This window comes from Panthera onca (assembly GCF_046562875.1).
Source record: "Panthera onca isolate mPanOnc1 chromosome E1 unlocalized genomic scaffold, mPanOnc1 haplotype 2 h2.Chr16_ul_1, whole genome shotgun sequence".
In the NCBI taxonomy this organism is placed as follows: Eukaryota; Metazoa; Chordata; class Mammalia; order Carnivora; family Felidae; genus Panthera; species Panthera onca.
The window spans coordinates 435,913-463,800 of record NW_027675808.1 but is presented as its reverse complement, the minus strand read 5'-3'; the positions used below and the strand labels follow the sequence as shown (position 1 = coordinate 463,800).

The 27,888-nt window shown below is 47.4% G+C and overlaps 1 protein-coding gene and 1 pseudogene across 1 annotated transcript; one reads left to right on the top strand and one right to left on the bottom strand.

Annotated features, from left to right (window-relative positions):
• Positions 1-308: 308 nt before the first annotated feature.
• On the top strand, positions 309-23,881 carry LOC144615186 (integrin beta-3-like). The gene is made up of 9 exons (XM_081794705.1): positions 309-395; positions 821-910; positions 1,614-1,753; positions 3,216-3,640; positions 9,571-9,793; positions 10,958-11,058; positions 13,477-13,596; positions 19,267-19,433; positions 20,767-23,881. Exons 1-9 carry the CDS (start codon positions 321-323, stop codon positions 20,830-20,832), a joined length of 1,407 nt encoding a protein of 468 aa, XP_081650831.1. The 5' UTR covers positions 309-320; the 3' UTR covers positions 20,833-23,881.
• On the bottom strand, positions 12,526-12,680 carry LOC144615337 (U2 spliceosomal RNA; annotated as a pseudogene).
• Positions 23,882-27,888: the final 4,007 nt, after the last annotated feature.

Here is a 27,888-nt window from a genome sequence, read left to right as displayed (position 1 = left end):
GATCAGTCTCATGAACTGTGAGATCATGACCTAAGCCAAAATCAAGAGTCAGACACTCAACCAACTGAGCCAGCCAGGTGCCCTGAGATGCTTGGCTTTGACCAGCCTTTGCCTCTTCATCTGTCCCTGGAGTTCACAACTGGGTTTGCGTTGCCACTTAGTCCATTGCCTCACACTGATCATGGCGTGAAAAGGTTTCAGCACCACCACCGTCTGGGCCACAGCCCAAATCAGCCAAGTTCTAAGGTGTAGAATTCAGGTGAATTCTTAACTGACTTCCACATCCTCCCATTTTACAGGAGTATCCCTCTCTGGGGCTGATGACCGAGAAGCTATCCCAGAAAAACATCAATTTGATCTTTGCTGTAACGGAAAATGTAGTCAGTCTCTACCAGGTGACTGTGCCTTCAGGGATTTCGGGAGTGGGGTCTGTATTGGGTGGAGCCGTCTCTGGGAACCCAGGCACACTAGCACGGGCCATGCTTCCCAACCAGGAAAGCCCCTCCTCCAGCCTATTCCCAGGGGCAAATGGCTCCTTTTTATGGTCTCTCTCCTCCAACCTTGAACCTCACGGGATGGGTGTGTTGGTGTTTGTGGTGCTGGAGGGGAGTAATTTATTGGGGGAGAGGGGTGTGAGAAGTTCTTTATAATTTTTCTCAGGGCTGCAAAACTGCTAGGTTTGTTCCTGGAAGTGACAAGTAAAATATCCCATCCTTCCCTCAATCTTCGTTTCAAGACCCTCATTCTGATTTGGGGAGGGCTTTTGAGATCACCCTCTTCATTTAGTCAGCCTTGCACATCTCTCTGTCTTACCTTCTAGAACTATAGCGAGCTCATCCCAGGGACGACAGTGGGGGTTCTGTCTGCCAATTCCAGCAACGTCCTTCAGCTCATTGTTGATGCTTATGGGGTAAGTGTCTCGCACTGGGGTTGGGTCTGCTAAGAACCCACCTCACTCGGCATTCCCCAGGAGGGAACGCAGATTTTGGAGTCCTGGATGTGAGTCCACGATGCAGCCTTCACTGCCTTCCTCTTATTCTTCTAGAGGCTGGCTGATGGCCAGCACTGGGAGGAATGCAGCCTTCTGAGAGGGAAATGGCTCAGAAAGAATTGCCAGGGAGTGTCAGGAGCAGTGGGTGGAAGAGCTTAGAGAAGGTGGAAAGGAAAGAGAGGTTGGGGGTGGTGATGAGGAAGGACAGGGTGAGGGATAGGGCTCCAACAATAGAGAGAAGAGGGAGCTGAGCCAAGGGGAAGATGAGGTTGGTTAAAAATTAGGTAAAAAAAGCTACTATCCAAGGTGACCAGTGCTAGCCCTCCCTTTTTGCATGTCTCTGAGGCTTGCAGGAGGGTGTGGCTGGTTTAGATTTTACCCAGATTCAACTAGACACCAGGGGGCACAGAGAGAGAGAGAGGAGCAGACCTTGGGCAGGAAATATTGTAAGAAATAGGCTCCTAAGGATGCTCTCCTCTGGCAGCTTCTAAGCAAACCCCAGCACCCAGCACTGCCGCGGTGAGTCCATGGCCACCTGGTATTTTACTTGGGGTGGAATTGGTTCCTGTCTACTTCCTCTCGGCTCATCTCCTTAACCTTCTTTTGCCCCCTTTCTGCTCAGAAAATCCGCTCTAAAGTAGAGCTGGAAGTGCGGGACCTCCCCGAGGAGCTGTCTCTATCCTTCAACGCCACCTGTCTCAACAACGAGGTCATCCCTGGGCTCAAGTCTTGTGTCGGACTCAAGATTGGAGACACGGTGAGGTGGGCTGGGCTGGGCAGGGGCTGAAGCTTCAGCTCTGGCCCTGGCCTTTGCCCCTGAGCGTCTGTGGGCACCCTTCCATTCCTCCCCTGCACCTTCTTCCCGAAGGTCATTACAAGTTGGATATAACGGAGCTGCCAACCTTTTCCTCTGACTCCTGTTGTCTAAACTTCTCCGCTACGTGGAGATCTTTAAAAAACTTGCGTTTAGCTTACCTCTGTTTGTTTATGCACAGCTGATTGCAAATGAAAATATTTCTTACCTTTGGCCCAGTCTCCAGCCTCCCCTAAGGTAATACCTGTCTTTCCTCTACAATGTGAAATGGCAGTCACATCTACCGATAGTTGCTGAGCGCCAACTTTGTGCCAGGCATCATTCGCTGCTGGAGATTCAACAGCAAATGGAACAGGCAAAAATACCAAATACCCACTGTCATAGACTTCCAGAACGCAAATGTTCATTTTGCCTCTCAGGTCCCTCTGTGGCCTCTATGGCTTTCTTTCCTTACTGGTTCTCTTCTGCTTCTGCCGATGGGGGGAGGGGTTGGTGAAGAGGGAGGGAAGCAGAAAGGGGGATAGCTATATCTCTATCACCGGTATCACCTGTATCTCTATCATTTCTGTATCTAGGTCCATCCATCTGTCCGTACACCTATCTATATTCTAGAACATGTGCACATATCCTGTCTAAGAAATATTGGCCGGAAAGGTGTTTGACTGCACAAGTGATGATGTACTATATGGAAATTAAACAGTAGATCCTGAGCCTTTGGTCACTGTGTGGCATCGTGTGGTGCCATATAGTGCTTTGTGTGTCTGGCTGACTGACCTTGTGTATAATCAGTCCAGCTGGCTTCATTGGCCAGAGAAGAATTTTTATAAGATCACAGGTTCTGTTCTGCTTGAGCTGGCTTATTTCACAGGTGGAATTAAAACACACACACACACACACACACACACACACACACACACACACACACATATCCAGGGGCACCTGGGTGGCTCAGTTGGTTGAGCATCCAACTTCAGCTCAGGTCATAATCTTGTAGTTCGTGAGTTCGAGCCCCACCTCAGGCTCACTGCTGTCAGTCTGTCAGCGCAGAGCCTGCTTCAGATCCTCTGTCCTTCTCTCTGCCCTTCCCCCACTTGCAGTCTCCCAAAAAATAGATATATATATAAAAAAAACCAAAACCAACCTCTCTCCTGACTGTAAATTATGTCTGTGCACCCAACCAGATACAACTGGACAACTGTCCCCAGGCTTTTCTTTTTGCTTTGCAGACCTTGGTCATTTGGAGGCTGAGGAACTCCAGGTTGCTGGGGGATGAGACACCCAGTTTGGATATTCCCGGGCAGGGCAGGGCGGGGCAGGGCGGGGCAGGGCGGGGCTTCTTTCCCTCCAGGGCTGGAGTGATAACAGGGTGCGCCTGTGTTTGAATGCGGTCTTCCTTTCCACCCAGGTGAGCTTCAGCATTGAGGCCAAGGTGCGAGGCTGCCCGCAGGAGAGGGAGAAGTCCTTCACCATCAAGCCTGTAGGCTTCAAAGACAGCCTCACCGTTCAGGTCACCTTCGACTGTGACTGTGCGTGCCAGGCCCATGCTGAGCCTTACAGCCGCCGCTGCAACAATGGCAACGGGACCTTTGAGTGTGGGGTGTGCCGCTGCGGGCCCGGGTGGCTGGGGTCCCAGTGCGAGTGCTCCGAAGAGGACTACCGCCCCTCGCAGCAGGAAGAGTGCAGCCCCCGGGAGGGCCAGCCCGCCTGCAGCCAGCGGGGCGAGTGCCTGTGTGGCCAGTGCGTCTGCCACAGCAGTGACTTTGGCAAGATCACGGGCAAGTACTGCGAGTGTGATGACTTCTCCTGCGTCCGCTATAAGGGGGAGATGTGCTCAGGTGAGTGAAACTGCACACCCTCCCGCCCCTGTACCCGCGCACGCTCGCTCGCACATCCACAGCCTCTGGAAACTTAGGCCGGGGCTTAGGTGGGCACAGGAAGGCCCAGCAGGCAGAGCCGAGTGGATGGTCCTTCCACTCCAACGGCAGAAGACAGGAAGGAGGTTCTCTGTAATTCCGCTCTGCTCCCCGCGTCCTTGCTCCTGGGGTACACAGCGGAAGGGAGCCTCTGCTCTCCTGGAGCATGGGAACGAGTGGGGGAGCCTGAAGGTGAAGACCGTTATTTTCTTTTCTTCCACCTGCCATCCTGCTAATACTTTAAATCACTGGCTCTTGATCATTTCAAGGATGCGGAACAACTCCCTTTTTAGGTTAAAAAAAAAAATCTCTGGCTGCTGGTAATTAGATTTTTAGTAGTTACAGATTCGGAAACTGCATGGTATCAGAATGCGTAGTAAAGTTGGTAGTAATTATTTTACATGAATTTGTCTTTTCATGACAAGACTTGGAAAATAGTAAAAAAGCAAGGCAATGGAGCACGTTTAACAGCCAATACACTCGGAACAATGAGTGGAAAATCATAAGCTCTTTTTACATGCTGGCACTATTTTGTTATCGCTATTGGCACTATAACGTTTTGGATTCTAGATCTGTGCTGTCAGATATAGTAGCCCCGTGTGGCTATTTATTTGTAAATTAGTCACATTGAATTATAACTTAAATAAAATTTAAATAAATTTAAGTTAAATGAAAAATGAGGGGCGCTTGGGTGGCTCAGTAGGTTAAAGCTCTGACTGCACTGCCAGGGTGTTGACTGCATAGAGCCCGCTTGGGATTCTCTCTCTCTCTCTGCCCCTCCCCCATTGGAGGTTTTTTTTTTTTTTCCTCTCTCTCAAATGAACTTAAAAAAATTTAAAAAATAAATGAAAAATGAAAAATTCATTTCCTCTGTTGCTCAGGAGCTCCACGTGGCTCGTGGCATGCTGGACAGCACAGACATGGGAAAGGATTGCCATTGAGAGGCCCAGCCTGCAAACTGGGGGTTACGATTTTGGCTCCTTCTACCTGCAGGATACTTTTTGTCCTTCTCATTACAAAATTCAGTAAAGTCTTGAGGCCCACGGAAAATCTCAACCTGGTCTTTCCTTGCCCTAAAGACTGCTCCTAGGCTACTTCCCCAGCTAGACCAAGTGGAACTAATGTGAATGTCGTCTGTATGTGCTGACAATACTTGCAGAGGCAACTAGGCAGCCTGAGTAGTTCCTGGGGCACTGGGGATAGGTTTTCGCTGGATTATGGTCTCTGAGCACATGTCTCCTCTTGTGACAGAGAGATCAAAGACATTTGCAAGTTGTTTAGGATTGGTTTATGGGTGTATTGTGTGGTTAATTAACACAGATTATAATTGGCTTCTTTGGTGATCAAATCTATGGCGGAGATTGGCTTCCTTTGCAATGGGGCTTAAAGGAGCCGAACTAATCCAACCAGATGTTCACTTTAACATCTGCCTTTAAGAAAGCTTGATTAGAAAGGGCTGCCAGTGTGGTTCAGATGGTTAACTGACTCTTGATTTCGGCTCAGGTCACAATCTCAGGGTTTGTGAGTTTAAGCCCCACGATGGGCTCCTCCCTGACACTGTGGAGCTTGCTTAGGATTCTCTCTCCCTTTCTCTCTGCCCCTCTCCTGCTTGAGCTCGCTCTCTCTCTCAAATAAATAAACTTTAAAATTTATATATATATATATATATATATGTATATATATGTATATGAAAACTTGATTAGAAAGGTAAATCTATGTCATTCTTTTAAAAAAAAATTAAAAAGGGGGCACCTGGTGGCTCAGTTGGTTAAGCATCCTACTTCAGCTCGGGTCATGATCTTGCAGTTTGTGAGTTTCAGCCCTGCGTCAGGCTCTGTGCTGACTGCTCAGAGCCTGGAGCCTGCTTCAGATTCTGTGTCTCCCTCTCTCTTTGCTCCTCCTGTGCCCATGCTCTGTCTCTGTCTCTCAATAAGAAATGTTAAAAAAACAATTTGATTCTAAAAAAACTTAAAAAATTTTTTTTAATGTTTATTTATTCTTGAGAGAGAGAGAGAGAGAGAGAGACAGAGACAGAGACAGAGCATGAGTGAGGGAGGGGCAGAGAGAGAGAGAGAGAGGGAGACACAGAATCCGAAGTGGGCTCCAGGTTCTAAGCTGTCAGCACAGAGCCCGACATGGGGCTCGAACTCACAAACCTTAAGATCATGACCTGAGCTGAAGTCGGAGGCTTAACTGACTGAGCCACCCAGGTGCCCCATAAATCTATGTCATTCTAAAACATGCCCAAGTCACATAAAAAAGACTTCTTTTTATTATCTACAACATTGTTTCCTTTATTCATGTCAGCAAAATTTGACAGAGATTGGAAAAAAATGGTAGCAGGGAGATTAGGGGAGAAAGAGATCAGGCACGGACCCCCCAACAGCAGTTTGAATTAGAGGGCGAGGGAGGCATTTCAGCTCATTTTACTAGTGAATAGTACTTACATCATATTCAGAGTACCAAAAGGAATGGTAAGTTTGATGTGGGAGACCACGGGGAGTAGGGTGGGGCTGAGGGGAAGAGGGTTGTCCTACGTGAGGCCTACAGATAGCCCCTTGGGGGCACCAGGGACAGAGGGAGGGCCACTTGTCCTCCAAGCCTCCTGGTTCCTGGTCTGGTATGAGGCAGGGTGGGAGGGACCGCGGGCAGAGTGTGTTTCCTTCAGCTGCTGGCCCCACCGATGCTGCGAAACAAAGCCATCGGGTTCAGCAGCCTGCTTCCTGCCTCTCACTGGTGCAAGCACAGCTCGTCAGCAATGCGCTCCACCCAATTCAGGAGGGAACCCCAGGCAGCAGCTCAGAGGCCTCCCTCCCCCACTGCCAGCCCGGGTGTTGTGTGCCTACTGGCTGCAGGTCTGGATCCTGTGGTGCTGCCGTCACACTCCCCAGTGACGGATGCTCAGGGACACACACTTATTGAGCACCTGTTCTGTGCCAGGCGCTCAGTCCACACGGGTGAACAGGGGGCATGCGTGATTCCTGACCACTCAGTTTGTAGACCAGTTCACCATTGTCTCTTCCCTGGGCTGCTGGCCTGGTCTGTTCTTTGCTGCAAGCAGTGGCTCACGAGGGGGGCATGCTATGACTTAGCCATTTCCCCAGCCTCTGGCCTTCCCCCTCCCCGCTGGAGGCATGGTCTTTTGTGGTCATCTGTTATCAGCACTTCCTTCGGAAACATCAGGGAGTGCATCCTTCTCCCCGAGGGACTCCCCGAGGGACTCATCCTTCTCCCCGAGGGACATCCATGAGCATAGATTGATCAGACACCCCTGAGCCAGGTTCTGTGCTGTAGTGTTGTGGGATAGGGAGGCATGAATAAGACAGTTTTGCCCTTAATTAACTTACCTGAGGATAATTCACAACATGAGGCAGAACGTGCCAGATCTTAGAAGTGAGGCGTCCTTGGGGCGCCTCGGTGGCTCAGTTGGTTAAGCGTCCAACTTCGGCTCAGGTCATGATCTCGTGGTTTGTGAGTTTGAGCCCCGCGTTGGGCTCTGTGTTGACAGCTCAGAGCCTGGAGCCTGCTTCCGATTCTGTGTCTTCCCCTCTCTCTGCCCCTCCACCCACTCTCACTCTGTCTCTCAAAAATAAATAAAACATTTTTAAAAAATTAAAGAAAAGAAGTGAGTTGTCCCTGGGGAATGTTATAGGAGTCTCCTGGAGAGAGACCCAGTGTGAACAGAGGAGGCCTGGGTGGCTTCATGGAGGAAGTAGGATGTCAGACAAAGGGTCGGCTCATAAGGCAGGGAGGAGTGGGGCTGACATCGGCCTGGGAGTCACGCTCTATAGGGAGAGGTCATTCCCTCTGACCTAAAATACTTGCTCCTCCCTTACCCCTCCCCCTCCCTCATCTCCACCCCTCCCCTGCTGCCTTCTTTTCTATTTCCCTCCTCTTTCTTACACTCTCTCTTCATTTCTCACCCTCCTCCTCTGACTTTGCTGTGAACCCAGGCTCAGCCACCCTTTTGCTGGAGGGATGCCAGTCCTGTGACATTACCGCACTGTAGCTTCCTTCTGAGGGCTGACCCTGCCAGGGCTCGGGCTCGGCCTGCCGGCTCCGGCCCGCCACTCTACTTCCAGCCTCGCTCCGTGGCTGGCCTGGCAGACCATCTTCTCAAAGGTTACTTTGTTTGGCCTCACAAAGGAAACACTATGGGACAAGGGTTTCTGAGGAGGCGGAGGCCTCCGGGTGCTGCCAGACCTCTGTGGCGTCTGCCTTTCCCTGTTCGGGAGCCATCACTGAAAGCTGCTTGTAGTAGACACTGTGGGGCCCCTCCAGCTGCTGTTAGGGCTGCTGATAATGGCTCACAGCTGCCCCTTCCTTGGAATTATCTTCAGCTGACAGGAGCTGTCTTGCCCTCAGACCTGGGCCAATGACTGGTGGACAAAGGTTACACAAGACCATTCCCTTTGCCTCCGGGTGGAGCGGGCTCTACTCTCCAGATATTTGGAGCTGGGGCAGCTGACCTTATGTTTGCCATCCAGAAAGAAGCAGACATCTCTTTCCAAGGCAGCAAAGGTGTGTCTGAGTCTTGAATAGAGGATGGTGCTAGGATCACTGGCAGAGAGACTCATTGACCAAGGGCCTCTAGTCAGACCCACTGGGGTCCCTGGGGAGCAGAAGATGCCAGCTAGTGTCTGTTTGAGCCTATGCACCTCGCTCTCCTCCACCATCTTGGGGCCCATCCGCTCACACAGTGACATGATTTTGAGACCCGTTGAGGTTACTTCCCCTTGGCTCCCTGCCTTTCCTCTGATTAACAGTCAGATTTTTATTATTCATCCACTTCTTCCTGATTCGGAATCCTTGAGAATGAGTCACCCTTTCTTCTGAGTTTGGGAGAGCCAAGTTTTCAAGCCTTGTTAAGTGATTAGGGGGATGTAGCACTGAGAGTTAACACCTGCATTTAACCAATCTACCCCCTACCCCAATCTCTCTTTCCCATTCCTACATTCATGCAGTAAAGTGAGTAGGTCTTTCCTACTAGGGCTGATGGCTCTCTGCAGTACTGTGATGATACAACACAGGGCACATGCTGGTGAATGTGTGTGTGGTTCCCAGGATTTTTTTTTCTTTTTTAATGTTTATTTACTTATTTTGTGTGTGAGAGAGAGAGAGGGAGAGAGAGAATCCCAAGCAGGCTCCAGGCTGTCAGCCCAGAGCCTGATGCAGGGCTTGACCTCACTAACCAAACCGTGAGATCATGACCTGAGCTGAAATCAAGAGTCAGATGCTTAACCAACTGAGCCACCAGGCACCCTACCCAGGAACTTAACTAGGACACAAGCTCCACGGTAATAGGGACCTTTCCTGTCTCATTCACTGCCGAATCTCCAGTGCCCAGTGTGAGCTCAATAAATATTTGTTGCATAAATGGATAAAGAAACATTAATTGCATGCCTACTGTATTTCAGACGTTACGCTAATCCCTGCCGACGGACAAATTGATATGTCCTCTCTCACTGTGGAGCTCAAAATCTAGAAAGAGAAACAGATAGGCAAGCAAATGGGCTGGTCATGAGGGTTAAAATAGAGGCATATGTAAGTGCTGGGAGAACACGTAGTAGACAATTTGCTCCGGGGAGGTCAGAAAAAGTTATGGAGGGGAAGGAACTTTTGAGTTGAGCTTCGAAAGGTAAGTGGGAGTTTGGTAGCGATCACAGGACGAAAGGGCGTCAAGGCAGAGCTAGCAGCATGAGGCTAGAAGGATAGAAGGTGGTGACGCTTCCGTGGGGTGTTAATGAGTGGCCGTGGGAGGAGGGTGGATGAGGGTAAAGCTGGAGAGCAGGCTGAGCCACGGGTTGGGGCCCCTCACCTGCTGCCCGCCCCCTCGGGCTGTGTGCTTTCAGGTCACGGCCAGTGCAGCTGTGGGGACTGTCTGTGTGACTCCGACTGGACCGGCTTCTACTGCAACTGTACCACGCGCACCGACACCTGCATGTCCAGCAACGGGCTGCTGTGCAGCGGCCGGGGCGAGTGTAAGTGCGGCAGCTGCAAGTGCATCCAGCCCGGCTCCTACGGGGACACCTGTGAGAAGTGCCCCACCTGCCCTGACGCCTGCACCTTTAAGAAGTGAGTGGGCAGAGAAGTGAGTTGGAGCCAGTCGGGTGCTAGAAGGAGGGAGGGGGTCCCCCAGGCTAGAATCCCCAACCCTCCAGGTTCTTACTCACCAAAGCTTCAGGAGGAGGCGTCCGCTGCAGCTAAGAGGCTAGTTTTCCTCTTCCCACGGAAAAGTTTGGGCAAAGAGGGAGGGAGAGCCAACCATGCAGGGGCCAAAGTAGCACCCGCTGGACTCCAGTTGGAGAAACCCCTCTCCTGGGATGGCATCCTGAATCCCTGAGTTGGGAGGAAGGCTAAACCAGGGAACTTCTGGGGAACGTTCTCATGTTCCGATCGTGTGGGAGAGTTGGGCTGGAGTTATGAAGGATTCTGTGAAACAGGAGATGTTCGCTAGTACAAACTCCACTCATCTGGGGTCAGGGGAAGCTCCTGCCATTTCTCTTGCCACTTTCAGCAGGGCTGGGCTCATAGGCATGCAACCTGTGCATTTGTACAGAGCCCTGTGCTTAGAAGGGCCCCATGCTTGGTTTACCGCTCTGCTGGCACTGTCTTGTAATGCTTAGGGATTTTTGAACAAGGGGCCTGACATCTTCTTTTGTGCTGGGTCCCCAGATTACATGACCGGTTCTGCCTTTAAGGCTCCTCGAAGTGGCACACGCCTTACCTCCTGTCACACTCTCGGATGGGACATGAAGAAGTTTAATGAGGGGACTGGGGCCTTCTGCCTGCCAGGCTCTGCCTCTGGGTGAGGAGGAACTCCCACCCCTGAACTCCAGACCCGACCCTCTGGGTCCCCCAGAATTGTCTTACAGGGGTTTTTGTTTCGGTGTTTGTTTTCCAAGGTGGGGCAGCTTTCTGGTGTGTGGATGTCAGAGCTGGACTGACACACACGTAGGTTTGCTCCTCTCTCGTCTTTTTTGTTTCTTTATTTTTGAGAGAGAGAGAGAGAGACAGAGTGCAATTGGGGAGGGGCAGAGAGAGGGACACATAGAATCTCAAACAGACTCCAGACTCTGAGCTGTCAGCGCAGAGCCTGACGCAGGGCTCAAACTCACAGGGCTCGAACTCGAAGACGGCGAGATCATGACCTGAGCCGAAGTCGGATGCTTAACTGACTGAGCCACCCAGGCGTCCCTCTCCTCCCTTGTCTTAATCTCTGTGTCGTCTCTCTTTTAGGAAGTGTGTGGAGTGTAAGAAATTTGACCGAGGAGACCTACATAAAGAAAATACCTGCAGCCGTTACTGTCGTGATGAGATTGAGCCTGTGAAGGAGCTCAGTAAGCTCAGCATGTCTTAGAATTGTGCACATATGCGGCTGCTGAAGTTTTCAGTTGATCCCAAAACGTGTCTATGTCTCATCAGTAAAATGGAAGAGTAATCCCTGCCTCAAAGGCATGTTGTACAGACCTGATGCACACTAGGCACTTAATAAAGGCCAGCTTCCCTGAGTCCTCTTGTGCCCTCTGCTAATTTGTTCCACAGTCCCTCCCCATTCTGCTGCTTCCCGGCACCCACAGACTCAGCAAGACCCTACAGATAACTTTTAAAGTATGTAGAAATCAACCCTAACTTGACCTCCCCAGGGAGAGGAAGACAATGCATCCCATTTTACGGATGAAGAAACCTAGGCTAGGTGATGTCAGTTTAGGAGGCTAGTAACCATTTACTGAGTTTACTTAACTGAGAGTGTTCAGCAATGCCCAGGCATACTGCTCTGCTGGTTTGGAGGGAAACCTTCACCCTTATGGATTTTAGCTAAAATCATAATGCTGTAGCCTTTTTTGGCTCTCTGGAGCCCTTCCTAGAATAAGACAGATAAAAATACAGTGGTGAGCAAAACTCTTGCCTGCAGTCATTGTAGTTTGAATTTCTTTTTTTTTTTTTTTTTTTTTTTTTTAATTTTTTTTTTTTTTCAACGTTTATTTATTTTTGGGACAGAGAGAGACAGAGCATGAACGGGGGAGGGACAGAGAGAGAGGGAGACACAGAATCGGAAACAGGCTCCAGGCTCTGAGCCATCAGCCCAGAGCCTGACGCAGGGCTCGAACTCACGGACCGTGAGATCGTGACCTGGCTGAAGTCGGACGCTTAACCGACTGCGCCACCCAGGCGCCCCTGTAGTTTGAATTTCACCTTGACCAAAAAGGGGATAATCTTTGTTGCTGTCAGCACATCTGATGTTATCTGGGTCAGCTAGGCATTGGTTGGTCTAGGGAGATGGCAATCTCTCCTGAGATAGCTGTCTCTCACGAAGGCAGGAAACATGTTTTCAGTGAGAGCCACAGTGAGACACAGCCAGTCAGTCGGCTTCTGGCTTGGGGTGTTACAGAAAAGGGTCAGCTCTCTGGATCCTTTGGCTAATATCAGAAGTGGGGCTGGTGGGGGGGGGGGGTGAGGGGCATGATTTGGGGATTGAGTTTGAAGAGACGGCTTTTCCTCCTGAGGAGAATCGGTATGCTGTGATTAGCTCAGGCGGGCAAGACTGCTGAGAGAGATGTGAGATGTTTTTATTACCTAGACCAGAGGGGAATCTCAGGTTAGTTGAAAGTATTTCTCTTACCCCCACCCCCGTGCCATGATAATCATAAAGATAAATGCTTGTTTGTATGGAATTGTGTAACTTATAAAAGTTAGGCAAGTATCTTTTCATACACATGATCTTGTCTTTTTCTCAGCCACCTAGTAGAGTAGAACTGTGGTACTGTTGTTATCTTCATTTTGCAGATGAGGAAACTGAATCTCAGGAAAGCTACATAACTTGCCCGAACAAGTTAAGCTTAGAATGAATCTGGAAATCCTTACTCTTTCCACTGTACTCTTATACCACTAGTTTTCGGGCGGCTCATTGAGTTCAAGTCTGATACTACACTTGATCTTAGCCAAAAGGCCGAGAAACAATCATTGAGTTCAAGTCTGGTGTGCTCTGAGACTCCTGTTTTAGTTCTGTTCCATCACGTACTTGTGTTGTGATCTTGGTGCATTTGCTTAACATCATCGTGTGTCAGTTTTACCTGTCTGGTTGCATCACTATAGGACGTGGTGCAAATGATAGAGGGGCACCTATAGTTTCCCTGTCAGAATAAGAGGCTTCAGAATTAGAAGGGGTGAAGCCTACAAAAAAGTGATGGGAGTCAGAGAAGAGAGGCTGGCTCTGGAGAGGAACACTGGATCAGACGCAGAAACGGAAGAAATGTAAGGGCTTTGCCAACAAACTATTGAGAATAGTTGAGCCAGGAGGGAAAGGAAAGAGAGGGAAGGGAACACCCTTCTCTATTAGGTACTGTTCACTTGACATCATTTAGTTCTCTACCAGTGTTGTGAGGTGGGTTATCCTTTTCCTTTCATAGATGAAGAAAGAGCCAATGAGGTCAAGTAACTTCCCCAATATTACGCAGCTGACAGGTGGTAGAGCCAGGCTTTGAATCACACTGTGTCATGTGTTCTGTCATGTCCCTTCCAAGGGAAGGAATACGAACCAAAAAGGGTCTGGGAGGGACAAAATTCAGCAGCGAGGGTCATCTAGAGGCAATTGCCAGGCACAACAGCCATCTCAAGTCTAGGCATCTTGCCTAATGTCAGGCATAGGGTTTCCTGTTGCATACTTTCTCAGAAGTCCCATGACTGGGGTTTGGGGATGGCCCCGTCTTCCAGGAATTGCCTTGTTTTTCACTCTCCCATATTTTCCCCTTCCTCAGAGGATACTGGCAAGGATGCAGTGAACTGCACGTACAAGAATGAAGATGACTGTGTTGTCAGATTCCAGTACTATGAAGACTCCAGTGGAAAGTCCATTCTCTATGTGGTAGAGGAGCCAGGTACGTGAACCGCCAGGGCCCCTGACACTGCACCTATAGGGAGAGGGAGAGCCACGTTAGGCAGCAATTTCCACCCATTACGCCTCTTACACAGAACAGCCAAGTTAAGACTACCTTACAAGTGGTAAGTTAGGGCCTGTCATCTGGGGGTGGGAGATATTTAAATACCAATCTTTGTGAGAAAGTGACTTGCTAATTGAGGAGGCAGAAAAAGAAGGTGAGTAAGGAAAGGAAGAAGGTAGATATGGATCCCACGAAGGGACAAAATACATCCTGGCATTTTTTTGAGGTGACAGTATTAAGAAGTGAGGAATTTAAAGTCTGGGACTCTTCAGCATCCGCTCCACTTAAGGTCAGGTGGTTGCCAAGGGCAACCTGTTCGCTGCTTCAGAGGAAGGCCTGATGCTTTGAGGTGTTGACCTTACCAGGGTCACCATGAGACACAGTACTGGCTTTGAGGCACCAAGCCAAGGTGTTCTGAGCACTGAAAAGATAGTGCTTGCTCTCACAGCCTTCTGGAAGCAGGAGGAGCTCATCCGTCATACACAGACCAACCACAGGTTTGTCGCCATCCAGTGTAGTAGATTAGCTCTCTTCCCCTTACCACCCCCGTCTCCTTCCTTTCTCTTACACAACAGACGAAGCGATGAATCACTAGAAAATATTTTCGAGTACTTATTGTATATCAGCCAGTAGACTAGGTGCTGGGAATATAACAATAAATCAAGCAGATGTGGCACTCACAGGCCAGGGGGAGAGGGACATGTAAATTGATAGTGATACTGCTGAGGGACAAGGGCTGTGCCAAGGCGGGGGGTAGACAGGAGCTTCTATGAGTGAAGGAACAATGTCTGAAGGCAGAGACTAAGTCAGTTGGTTGCTCGTCAGTTGATTCCTACAGCTGTAGAAATTTCTTCAAATCCTCCTTCAGACCAGGGTCCAGCAAACACTTTCTGTTCAGGGCCAGGGGTTAAATATTTTAGGCTTTGGCGGCACCTGGGCGGCTCAGTTGGTTAGGTGTGTGACTCCTGATTTCAGCTCAGGTCATGATCTCATGGTTCATCGGTTTGAGCCCCACATTGTGCTCCGCACTGACAGTGTGGAGCCTGCTTGGGATTCTCTCTCTCTCTCTCTCTCTCTCTCTCTCTCTCTCTGCCCCTCACCCACTCGTGCTTTCTCTGTCTCAAAATAAATATTTTAGGCTTTGTGGGCCTTGTGGTCTCTGCCATGACTACTCTGCCATTGTAACAGGAAGGCAGCCATAGTCTATATTTAATGCACAAGCCTAAGTATATTTAGAAAGACAGGTGGCAAGCCACATTTGGCTCCCAGACAATAGCTTGCTGGCCCCTGCTTTAGGAAAGTGGGTCTCCAACTTTTCTATGTTCCCCTTGCTAAAAAATCGAGAGTCCTGAGCCCCATGCTGCTTCCATGAGCCTCTATGTTCTTTTTATTTGATTTTTTATTACATTTTTAAATGTTCATTCATTTTTTGAGAGAAAGATGGAGCACGAGTCGAGAGAAAGATGGGAGGGGCAGAGGGAGAGGGAGACACAGAATCCGAAGCAGGCTCCAGGCTCTGAGCCCAACGCAGGGCTCGAACCCATGAACTGTGAGATCATGACCTGAGCCAAAGTCAGACACTTAACCGACTGAGCCACCCAGGTGTCCCCAGCCTCTGTGTTCTTGAATAGTGCTCCTGGCAGTTGTGAGACGCCCCAATATTTGAGTGCCTCTGCTTTGGACACATCACTTCCCCTAGTGAGCCTTCTCAGACCTCCTCCATCATCCTTTCTTCTGATTCGGTTGGGTGCTCCTGTTTGAGTCCCAGAGCAGCTGTGTTTCCCTTAGATGGGCCTTCATTCCACCATTAACTTGCTTCTTTAATCACCCATCTCCCTCAGTAGATCACGTGCCCCACGAACACACGAACCATCTGTCTTATCTATCGTTATATCTCCATACTTGGCTCAGTCATCTACAGAGAAGATACTTAGTAAACGGGTTTTGAATGAGTTACTAGGACTGATTATTCGAGTTGACAGGCAGGCTTGCATACATGTTGATAACCTGCTCGGAGAACTTTGGCTGCTTGGAGAAGGAAGCGGGTGACAGTGGAAAGAAGCTCTACTACATCCGGGTCAGCCAGGGTGTTGCTGGCTGCATGGGTACCGGAGAGCATGGCGCCCCCTACCGTGATATTGTTCACCTGCCTTTCCCAGGGCTCTCACCCTTCAGAAGGGAGAAGGAAGGTAAAGGAAAGGGTATGACCTTAATTTTATTTAGCGACTCAAGGGAAAGCTGACATGGGAAGGGGAGAGGGCAGAGTCTGGGTATGTATCTGTGGGGGAGCACATGTGGATTTTTGGCCATGACCCCTCACACTTTCCCGCCCACCTGTGTTAACACGTTTCATGGATTTTTCCACACACGCCCTATTTGCACCTTTGTGCTTTCTCATTTTTGAAGGGCAGTACGTTCTTGCTTTGGGGTTTAACGTTACTTCATCTCTGCTATAACAATCCTTGCAGGTGCTTCTGCTGTAACACCAAAATCTTTTGGCTTGATATTCTTAGATGGAATCCACTACTTGGAATTATGGGGCAGAAAGATGGTGATAACCTGAGCTGGTACAAATAACCCCCCAGGGTGGGGGGTGGAGTAGCTTTTCTGATGTAGATTCCATCCTCCACATGAGGAGATGGGACCCCAGACCCATATTCCCTATCTTGTTGCCCTGGAATTCTGAATTTGACCTCTCTTCTCACCTACCGCCCCCAACTATTTTCAGGGGTTCTGGCTTTGTGCAGAATGTGTCATCTGAGGTCCCAGAGCATAGGAGGGGATTATTCTCATTCTCTTCCCCAACTCATGCCTTTGCGGATGGTCTCCCTGAAGGGCTGGGCCACTGCAAGGCAGTAGAGACAGCACTGCCAAAGGGCTTGGCCTTGACTGGGTGGTGTTCAGCCTACTATGTGGAGTGGGCTCCGCTGAGCTGGGTCCTTATCACTCCCAGATAGAGTTGCCTCGTCGAATACAATATGTCCCATTCAACATTTAGTACCTACTTAGGCTGAAAAATTATTGTTTATCTGAAATTCAAGTTTAACTGGATTTCCTGTGCTTTTGTCAAACCTGCCAGCCCTGCCCAGTCTTTCCTGACCTTGGGTCTCCACGATGGGTCCTCATCACCGTGGCTGAGAGAGCTCTCTAGAGACTAGCTGATCTCATCATCTTCTTCCGGGAATCCTGCCATCTACTCCTTTCAGGACAAATGCTTAATAGATGTTTTTGCCTGAAGACCTCTTGACATTCTACTTGTCCTGCCCATACTGACATGCAGAATTGAAGAGATTTCACTCTGAGGTTTGAGGGTCAGCCCTCTCTTCCCAAGAATTCATAATTGTTGTTCCCGGAAGAGCTGGTGCCCTTCACTCCTGGGAACTCAGACACTGGAACCTCACAGCCTCTCTCCAGATGCTCCTTTAATTATAGACAGGTTATAATTTGGTAGCTTGGGAAATAGCCAGCTTGGGTCTGCATCGGTGGTTGTTTTTGGGTCATGTGTGGTGAGCATAGGGTGTATGTTTAGAGAAGAAGGTGGGAGACAGTGTGGAAAGTAGGCATGACCACCTCTCCAGACCCATCAATACCCGTATATTCAAACACCTAATTACATAACACCTGAGAAGTTACTGGAGTGAGGTCACCCATCAGACACCTGTGGTTTATGGGAAGCAGAGCTCTGCAGAGCACAGTCAGCTTGGTCTTCAGAGGGGTGATGCACCTCTGTCTGTGTTGGTTGTTGACTAGGGTTGAACAGGAAGTCGGCTTTCAATAGGGTTAGGATTAAAGATGACGAAATATTTTGGGAAGGAACCCAAAATATTGTCTGGGTTGGCAGGCTTCCTGGTCTCTGTGCTAACAAGGACATTAGGTTCCCAGCCCTCAGAGATGTACATATCCAAACCAGAGAAACAAATACAAATGCCTAAGGAGCTAGGTAAATAAATTAGTGAAAACAGGTGTAACAAGAACACGAGTAATAATGGTAGCTGATAGTTATTGAGCACTGAGTCTGTGCTAGGCAGTGTTCTGAGTTCTTTAAATATATTTAACTTATTTGTTTATTTTTACAGGTTTCTTTTTTTTTAAATATTTATTTTGTGGGAGAGAGAGAGAGAGAGAGAGAGAGAGAGAGAGAGAGCATGCACGAGTTGGGGAGAGGGGCAGAGAGAGAGGGAGAGAGAGTCCCAAGCAGGCTTCATGATCAGCATGGAGCCCGATGCCTGGGTGGCTCAGTTGGTTAGGCGTCCTACTTCAGCTCAGCTCACGACCTTGCAGTTCGTGGGTTCAAGCCCCTATTGGGCTCTGTGCTGACAGCTCAGAGCCTGGATCCTGCTTCAAATTCTGTGTCTCCCTCTCTCTCTGCTCCTCCCCCACTCATGCGCACTCTCTCTCTCTCTCTCTAAAAAAGAAATAATCCTTAAAAAAATAAATAAGTTGGGGTGCCTGGGTGGCGCAGTGGGTGTTCGACTTCAGCTCAGGTCATGATCTCACAGTTCGTGAGATCGAGCCCCGCGTTGGGCTCTGTGCTGGCAGCTCGGAGTCCGGAGCCTGCTTCGGATTCTGTGTCTCCCTGTCTCTCTGCCCCTCCCCCATACATGCTCTGTCTCTCTCAAAAATAAATAAACGTTAAAAACAATTTTTAAAAGTATATATTTAACTTAACTATGCTTCATAAGTTTTGGAATTCAGTGCTATTACTTTCTGCATTTTAAACATGGAGAGATAGGAAACAGACACCCAGAAAGGTTAAATAGTTTATCAAAGGTCACATAGCAAAGTAAGTTGTCAGCCAGGATTCGAACCCTGGCGGTCTAGCTCCAGAACCCACAGTAGCACAGCCTCCATGACAAGTTAACATGTTGCCTCTGTTTAGTGGAGAAAAGAGGGTGGTGACAAGTCTGGCAAACTAGAAAATGTGTCCCATCTAAAGGGGACAGCAGCTACTCACATCTAACCAGAGCTGCCCTGTGGGTGCAGTGTTTCCAGACCTTTTTATTTATGTTTAAAAAATTTTTTTTTACTTTTATTTATTTTTGAGAAACAGAGTGAGACAAAGCGTGAGCAGGGGAGGGGCAGAGAGAGAAGGAGACACAGAATCTGAAGCAGGCTCCAGGCTCTGAGCAAGCAGTCAGCACAGAGCCTGATGCGGGGCTCGAACCCACAAAGTGTGAGATCATGACCTGAGCCGAAGTCAGACGCTCAACCGACTGAGCCACCCAGGCGCCTCTATTTATTCATGTTTTTAAAGGGAAGAAGAAGAATCTGAAGTTTTAGGGGGATAATCTCCTGATTATTCCATGCTGCCAACAAAATAAAAATTTAATCAAGCTTTTGTTTTAAATCCAGTAGAGTTAACATAAAATCAACTTTTTAATAAACACTTGAGTAGGTTAGATTCTACCGGGGGTGACCTGCTTATGACCTCTAATTTAAACTACTCAGGACAGATTATTGCTGTCTTAAATATTGGTGCTCCCCCCCCCCCCTTTAAAAATTTTGATTTATTTTGTAAGCCCTGTTTCCCTCAGAGAGATTTCTAGTAATTTCTTACTTGGTCAGGTTGCCTTTACAACGTCCCTGCTCTGTGCTCTCTCCTGACAGAGTGTCCCAAGGGTCCTGACATCCTGGTGGTCCTACTCTCAGTGATGGGGGCCATTTTGCTCATCGGCCTTGCTACTCTGCTCATCTGGAAGCTCCTCATCACCATCCATGACCGGAAGGAGTTTGCTAAATTTGAGGAAGAGCGAGCCAGAGCAAAATGGGACACAGTAAGAGTCGGGGCTGGGCATTTTCTTAAGTCATTGGTTTGAGAGCCTCAACTGGAAATAGTAGGTACTTAGGGGAGCCAGGTTCAGCCAGCACCATAATTTCCCAGTTAGTCTCTGTTGTGGAAATTGGGAGATGGTCCTGTTGTCTTTATTATTCCTGAAAACCACCTGAGTCTCTCACTGCCACACAGTGACCATAGGTCCCATAGGTGAGAACTGACTGAGTACAGGTAGGGCCCAGCTCTGCTCTGGACACTGACATAATCAAAAGGAAACATATTCTCTAATTGAGGAAGACAGGACAAATGATGGGGGGTGGGGAACGTTATTATTGCCAGTTTGTAGATAAGAAAACTGAGCACAGAGACGTTCAACAGCTTGCCCAATTGTGGGAGAGAATCAAGTTATGATAGAAATGACTCTTTGGGCCAGCCTCTTAAAACATATCCTCTCTGCAATTTATTCTGATTGCATTCAATCAAGCATCTATTGAGAACTTTCTATATACTTAATTTTGCTCTGTTCTCCTTTGGCTCATCTTCCACATTCTGACTTTTTTTTCTGGACCTTCCAAAATGGCTGTTTGAGTCCATGAATGTCTAGCGGGAGGCTGAAAGTTTGTTCTCATTTGATGGTCACCTCAGGCCTTGGTACTCAAGGGTCCCAAGAAACTTGAGATGTTTCTGTTCGTACAGTGTAGAAATCTGGAATCTCAGCGGCACATGAGAATGTGTTGTATTTCTTGAAATGGGACTCCTAAAGACGGCCAGATCTTATGGGATTTATCACTTTTTGTTAGAAAATAATTTGGGCAACCCAGTGAGGGTCTTATTTTTTCCTGCTAACATGACAGTGGGTAGCGCTTGGAAGGATGAGATGAGAACAAATTAAAATTATTTTGAGTGAAAGCTATCCTCTCTGTTTCAGCTACCACCTGCTACATTTCTCGTCTCTGCCCGCATCCGCCAGCATAGTCACAACAAAAGAAAAAAAAAATTGGAGAAGGGCAAAAGAGAGAGTTCAGGAGAGAAGCAGGAAATAGATACTGGCTACAAGTGGTACTGAGGTGTTTGGGGATCACCAAAAAGTAATGGGTTGAATTCAACCCCTTCGAAACAGCAGCACAATGGCATTCCACTTTCTCTCTCCTCTTATTTCCTACCCACTCCCATCTCAGGAGCGAATATGGGGTTACAATGAGCATTAAGCGATTCATGGATGGTGTAGCCCGGAGAAAGGTGTCTTGGGTAAACTCTTCAGGCGAAATGTAATCATTGAGGGCAGGGAACAATTGAGGAATTCACTGTAAGACACATTTCTGTTCTCTCCGCAGGCCAACAACCCACTGTATAAAGAGGCCACATCCACCTTCACCAACATCACCTACCGGGGCACTTAATGACAAGCAGTCATCCTCAGTTCACTGTCAGGCTGTCCCAGAATTGTGGACACATCTGCTGTCATGTTTACAGGGAACGAAATCCGTGGGGCAGGATCGGGGGCTGGGAGTGGGGTGGGTTACAAGAATGTCAGTATGTGGAGGTGTGGGTCTCTGTGCGTGTGTGCGCGTGAGTGTGCTGCATGTGGGGGAGTGTGTAATTTAAAACTTGAGGTGTGTCCAGACACGTGGAGCTCCTCAGCCTTTGTCCGCAGAATGCCTCCTTCAGGGATCCTTCCTGCTTAACCTTAGGGTGACCCACGTAGCTGAGCAGGTACTGTTCATTACCTCACTGAGAAGCCAGCTTTCCTTTTCCGGCCATTTCTCCCGAAGAGAAGGGCAGGGCTGAGCCTCTCGTTCCAGAGGAAGGGGCCTTGACTCTGCCTTGAGTTGACGGTTCTTGGGTCCGACGCTCAGCAGCTCTGATAGCAAATGCTGGGCTCCGCAGCCTTGTCGTGTCATCTGGACTTTGATCTCCTTTGCCTTCCCTCAGGCTGACGGAGAAATCAGAAGCAAGAGCAGCCATCGGAGTTGCCTATGTCTTTTGCTGTCCCCTCAATCCAGTATGGTTCTCTCACAAGGGGAGCCCTTGCCAGCAATTCTGTTGGGAGTGAGGATGGGAAGGCCACTCAGGGGTCATGCATGGCCTGGATGAATGTGCCAGAGTCCCCCAGTTCATAATCATCACCCTTCACATTTGTCTCCTTGGCACCCCACCCTAGAAGTTCGATTGGAGGACGCGTGTTACCCTTAGACCAGCATCACCTCTTTACCTGCTACGTCTACACTCTCACTGCTGTAGACATTTGCTACATACTGGGAATTTCTTTCATGACCGGACGCTTTTCCTCCCAGGGAGAGTGCTGTGATGAGAGCCAGAGATCTGGCCCCACCCTTCAGGCCCTCTGCCCCTTGTCCAAGGCACCCCCCCGCCCCTACACCCAATCTGGTGCTTCTGTGTGCTACATCCATCCATGGGGCTGATTGCACTTATCTACCTCTTGGCTGTCTTGTGAAGGAATCATTCCCATGGGTCTCTGAGTCTGCTGGGCATATGTGCCACATTTAGAATGATGGGCCAGTTGTATCAGCGTGTGTGGCCTATTCTCCTACGGGCTGGGCAACCTCATTTTAACTCAGTCTTTAATCTGAGAGGCCACAAGTGCAATTTTATTTTATTTTTCTCATTGGGTCACCTGAAACCATGATGAGGCTTGCTTAATCTAAAGGAACATGTACAGAAACACATTTGCATTATATTTTGTAGTTTTATTTGAGGAGGAAGGAGCATATTTAAAAACAAACAAACAACCCCACATAGACTTGGGATGGATACAGACCCTCCCACTTGGCATCATTCATAGGGAGTTGCTGCCCATTTGCTGGATCTGTAGGGGCTCTCTCATCCTGGGAGCCTGTGGGGATGGCCCCACGGGCATGCTGGGCCATTCTGAGCAGGAGGGGTACAAGTGGTTCTTTTCTCCTAGCAGTTGCTTCCTTGGTGTTCACATTGGTCTAAACATTAACAACCACCCTCACCCCCCATTCATCAAGAAAAAGGAAAGAGCTATAGACAGTGGTCTGACGATCAGAAAATGTAAGTCCTGGCCTCATTGTTGCAGCTGAGGAAGTTTTACCCTTAATTAAGGCAAGCCTCTCTTCCTTCCCTTCGGGGCTCAGTTTTCTAGTTTGAAAAATGATAGTTTGGACCAGCCAGTCTGGAAGGTGTCTTTCAATATTGATAATCTGAGATGCTGGGATTTACTGTGGCATCAGACATACAGTCAAGATTCCATGAGATGTTGATACTACTTTTTTTGTTAAGTTGGGAGATCTGAGAGACCAGCTTTTGCAAGAGCAGATGTCATTCCACATCACCTTTCTCAATGAAAAAGCCTCATTCTGTCCTCTCTTAGAGCCCCTTCTCCAATGTTTGTTAGCAGTCACATTTCCTAATGTAGCACTTAAGCTCCACTTAGTTTATTATTCCTTAGCTCACTTTGCACACGTTTGCATCCACATATAAGGGAGAGGAATCCATTAAGAAGTAGCTGAAATGTGTATTCTGTATTCGTGTGTTAACACTGAGAATAAGCCTTGGAATTAGGAGTAGGGCAAATGACTGAGCCTTGTCTCACCCATGGATTACTCTTTACTGAAAGGGATGGTAGTACAGTAGAGGGGTAAATGGGGGAGGGGAGGGTCGATAATGAATCCCAGAAGTTTAGAACCTAACTATACCCTTTGGCTACTGAGACAAGAGTCCATTAAAGCAGTAGTTGGACCTTTTCTTTAGATAAGATGGTTTATATGAAGACACTATATCAAAGGAGGAAGAACATATATTTAAAGGATGAAAAAATCAGTAGGACTCTTTGAGCTTCTGGAAAGAGACTCCTAGGCTTTAAAAAGGCGCCGGGTGGTTCAGTTAGGTGTTTGACTTTGGCTGAGGTCATGAACTCACATTTCGTGAGTTCCAGCCCCACATCAGTCTCTGTGCTGACAGCTCAGAGCCTGGAGCCTGCTTCGGATTCTGTGTCTCCCTCTCTCTCTGTTCCTTCTCTGTTCACGCTCTCTCAAAAATAAATAAAGATTAAAAAAAAAAAAAAAGACCAATACTCTTTGTATGCGGGGAGAACCTGTAGCTGCGTTCGCAAGACAGCAAATGGCAGTCAGTTTGGGCATCACGTAGGGTGAACATCTAAATAGTATTTTGGTATCAGCACAGCCCAAAGAAGTTATTTATTTGTGCTCAGCTCATCTGGAGAGAATGTATGTTCAGTCTCAGGGTGTGTGGATAGTAATGGGAAGCTTGGGATGCTCCTGACAAGTTGTCACATAACGAATCCCTTCTTTCTCTCTCAGATATTCCTAGACCATCCATGATTTCAAGATCCCTCTCTTTGTTAGGTATTCCTGGTTGAAATGACTTAAGTGCCTTCCTGACTTCCTAACCACCCCCTCTGTTTGAATTGTGCAACAGTAAATTAAATGTGCTTTCCAAAAAGAATTGACCTAAGGCTGCCCAGTTCTTCCTGTGTTGTTATTTCTGTTTTCTTTGGGTGAAAAGAGTAAATGTCATCGCCTCAAAAATGATTATTTTAGAACAAGCCTGTTTCCAAATGTAACCAAATGATGACCACCACGGGGACTGAAGTTTACTCCAGAACCCAGAGCGTTTCTTTAGACTTTCATAATGTTTTCAAACTGAGTAGGTTATTGCTGTTCTAAGAGTTGGAGTTTTTTGTCTTTTAATTGGGGATTTTTTAGGAACTTGTGCAATCTCAATAGAACAGACTGTCAGTTTGGCCTAGGTTTTGTTTGCAGGAGGCATAAATCAGTACAATAAAGGCTTGATGGCAGATTATTGACAGGATCATTTAAATGCCCAGCTTTAGGGGGAAAAATGCCCAACTTTTATTTAAGGAATTGGGTCTCAAAATGTGGTTTGAGGACCAGCAGCCTCCATATCACCTGGGAAGTTGTTAGGAATAAAAATGCACAGGCCACGCCCCAGGGCTACTAACTCAGAAAATCTGAGATGGGGCCGGGCCCGGTGTTCTGTTTCAGCAAAGCCCTCCCTGTGATTCTGCTGCTTACTCAAGTTTGAGAACCACTGACTTAAGAAGTCACTTACCTGTCCTTCTGGCTTACTAAGTTTGCAGTTAAATCATCTCAGTTACTAAAAGATTATGAATACAGCTTGGCGGGTATATTAAGAGAACCAAATATCTACCCACACAAAATGAAAATGCACTTTTGATCCATTTTCCAAATTAAGTGATCAGAGGCTTCTGGTTCCCTCACAGCCACAAATTCCCATGAAAAACTAAAAGAAGTACTAGATCAAAATCACAGGGAAAGAAACCCAACTAACAGGATACTTGGCAGGCATCTAAGAAAACCTTTAATTCACAGGAGATGGGATGAATATCGAAATTATTAGCATTATCACTTTATAGGGTAAGACTCTAGAATTTGCAACTTCACTTTTTGCTATTTAAAATGTATTGAGCATTGACAGTGTGGGGTTGAAGTACTTTATGGCACACTCATCATCTTTGCCTTTGGGTCTTCCATTCCTTAAATAACGTGCATTTTTAAAAAACATGACGGTGCATGACGTCATAAAAGGATTATGTGAACACACACTGAGACCTTTTATGGTGAAATTTTGTAGGTACACTGTGTTTTATTTACTTCATGGTAACTGATGACTACATATCTGGGTAAAATGGAGGACTTTATGTGAAAATGAAATGAAAAGCTATATATCAAATCATATTTGTAATCCCCTAACTCTTGGCCTGTGTAGTCTGAACTCTATAGTGACAGCCATGTAATGACCACCGGGATCAATTACAAGCAAGTTGCCTTGGAATTATAGTGCAACTATAATTTTCATTTTTCACACTGATGTAAGGAAACAGTAACATATGCTGTGCAAGAAAACCATTTAATGCTTGTTGAAAAATAATTTCTATTTGGTTTTGTAACATATTTCTTGAAATATCTATTTCTGATAGTTTGTAGTTTGACTAAAGCACACAGGCAGTTTTAAATGCTTGTGATTGGGGTTATCTATATTGTTAAATTTTAAGGGGCGCCTGGATGGCCCAGTCGGTTAAGTGTCCGACTCGGTTTTGGCTTAGGTCATGATCTCACAGTTTGTGAGTTTGAGCCCCACATTGGGCTCTGTGCTGATGGTGCAGAGCCTGCTTGGGATTCTCTCTCTCTCCCTCTCTCTGCCCCTCCCCCACTTGCTCTGTCTCTTTCACAAAAATAAACTTAAAAAATTTTTTTAAAAATCCACTTAATGAGACTATCCAAGAATAGTTAGCATGTGAAAAGAAAATTATAGGTCAGTTAACATGATTGTGTTCCTTGCGATTGCTGCCATAGTGCTGTCTCTCTAAACTTTTGCACAGAGAAGACATTTTCCATCAGCTGTGTATTTTCTGACAATACACGGGAGAATGCTCACAGAATAGAAGCATTTAGAAAGCAACATTTAGGAGATTTAACAGCCTTCAGGCAAAATCTCCACAGTAAATTCTTTATCAGTGTCCCTGAAAAGAGCTTTGTAAGAAAAAAAAAATTTCGCAATTCATTGTGGGTTTTTTTTTTTTTTTCTATTAGTTGGGTTTTCCTGTGACTCATACAATTGGCATGATTTCTTTGGAGAGATCACAGTGCTGGGTGTGTAAATATCATTCGGTGGCCAATGAAGAGATTGGTTAGGAAAAATGTTAATGGATCTATGCTCAACTTTGCTTCTCCTGACCCTTATAATCCCCCATTGTGACAGAGGTTGCTAATTGTGCCCCCATATGTGTTTTCCTCTTCTCACATAGTCAGAACTCCTAATTTCCCGTTGGACACATGGCTGCCTGGAATAGATACTATGTCTCCAAGCTTCTCCTAGGCTGCCCTGTCCATCTTGTAGACAGATGTGAATGGAAGAGGTTCATACCACTTCCATCGCGTGCCATTTAAGAAGGGAGCATGCCTCCCCTCTCCCCTTCCTTCTTCAGGTAGGCCGACTGTAGAGACAATAGCTAGAACTTAAGCAGACCTCACGGAACAGGATGGGACCTGAGGGATTGTGGTAGTTATCTATTGCTGCATAATAAATTACCCCACGATTTAGCAGCTTAAAACCACAAACGCGATCTTGCAGTTTTTGCGGCATGTTAGCTGGCTTCTCCCAAAGTGCGGAAGCCAAGAGAGAGCCAGGAGGAAGCTGCAATATCTCTTGTGACGTAGTTTTGTACGTGTCACGTCAGCATTTCCACCATACTCTATTCGTTGTTAAGCAGCCCGCTACAACTAGTCCACATGCAAGAAGCGTGGACCAGATGCCACTTTTTTTTTTTAAATTGTTTTAAATGTTTACGCTTTGAGAGAGAGAGAGACAGAGACAGAGTATGAGTGGGGAAGGGGCAGAAAGAGAGAGAGGGAGACACAGAATCTGAAGCAGGCTCCAGGCTCTGAGCTGTCAGCACAGAGCCTGACGCGGGGCTAGAACTCATGAACCTAGATGCCACTTCTTGAAGGTATGAGCGCCCTGGTAGATAAAATTGTTGCCCCTGCCCATCCCCCTCTCCCAAAGGCACCCATGTTCTAATCCCCAGAACCAGCGGATATGTTACCTGGCATGGAATGAAGAATTTTGCTGATGTAATTAAGGGCAGAAACAGGGAAATTTCATGGATTATGTGGATAGCCTTAATACAATCATAAGGGGGTCAGAGTGAGAATAGGAAATGTAATGATGGAAACAGGTCAGTGTGAGGTTGCCACGAGTCAAGGGATGCAGAAGCCTCTAGAAGCGGGAAAAGGGAAGGAGTAGATTTTCCTTTAGAGCCTCCAGAAATGCAGCCTTTGTAAGGCCAATTTTGGACTTCTGACCTCCAGAAATGTAATACATTGTTGTTGAAGTTTGTGGTAAGTTGTTACAGTAACAAGAAACTAATACACCAAAGAACTTGTGGACATAGTTCAAAACTGCCACAGTCCACCCTCTGGTCACTCCTTATTCCTAGTTCCCTCACTTGCAACAAGTGCTCCCCCTTCCCAAGGACCCCGGGTCTTATCTCATTATAGCATTCACTCAAAGTCCAGAGTCTTGTCCTCTAAATAGGTCCTGGGGCAGAGGAGTCTTCTTGGATATAGTTCCTTACATTTGGCTACTTGAGTATAGTGCCTCTTAATCTGAAGTCCTGTGAACTAAAGGAAAAAGCTATAATGCTCTCTTCCTGCAACAACCAATTAAAATGGCAGGACAGATAGGGTAACTGTTATAGACATTCCAGTTTCAAGGGGCAGAAAACAGGTTTGCAGAAGCCCCCAGTCCATAGCAGTTCTGAAAGTCACTTGGGTATAGGCTGGCAGTTCCATATGAAAGGCCTGGGAATAATTCTCCATGGATTTTCATTCTATCTTCTAGGCTTTTGGTTTTACCCTTTAAGCCATCTTTATTCCATTAAAGGTAGCATATATTTACATGGAAATAGT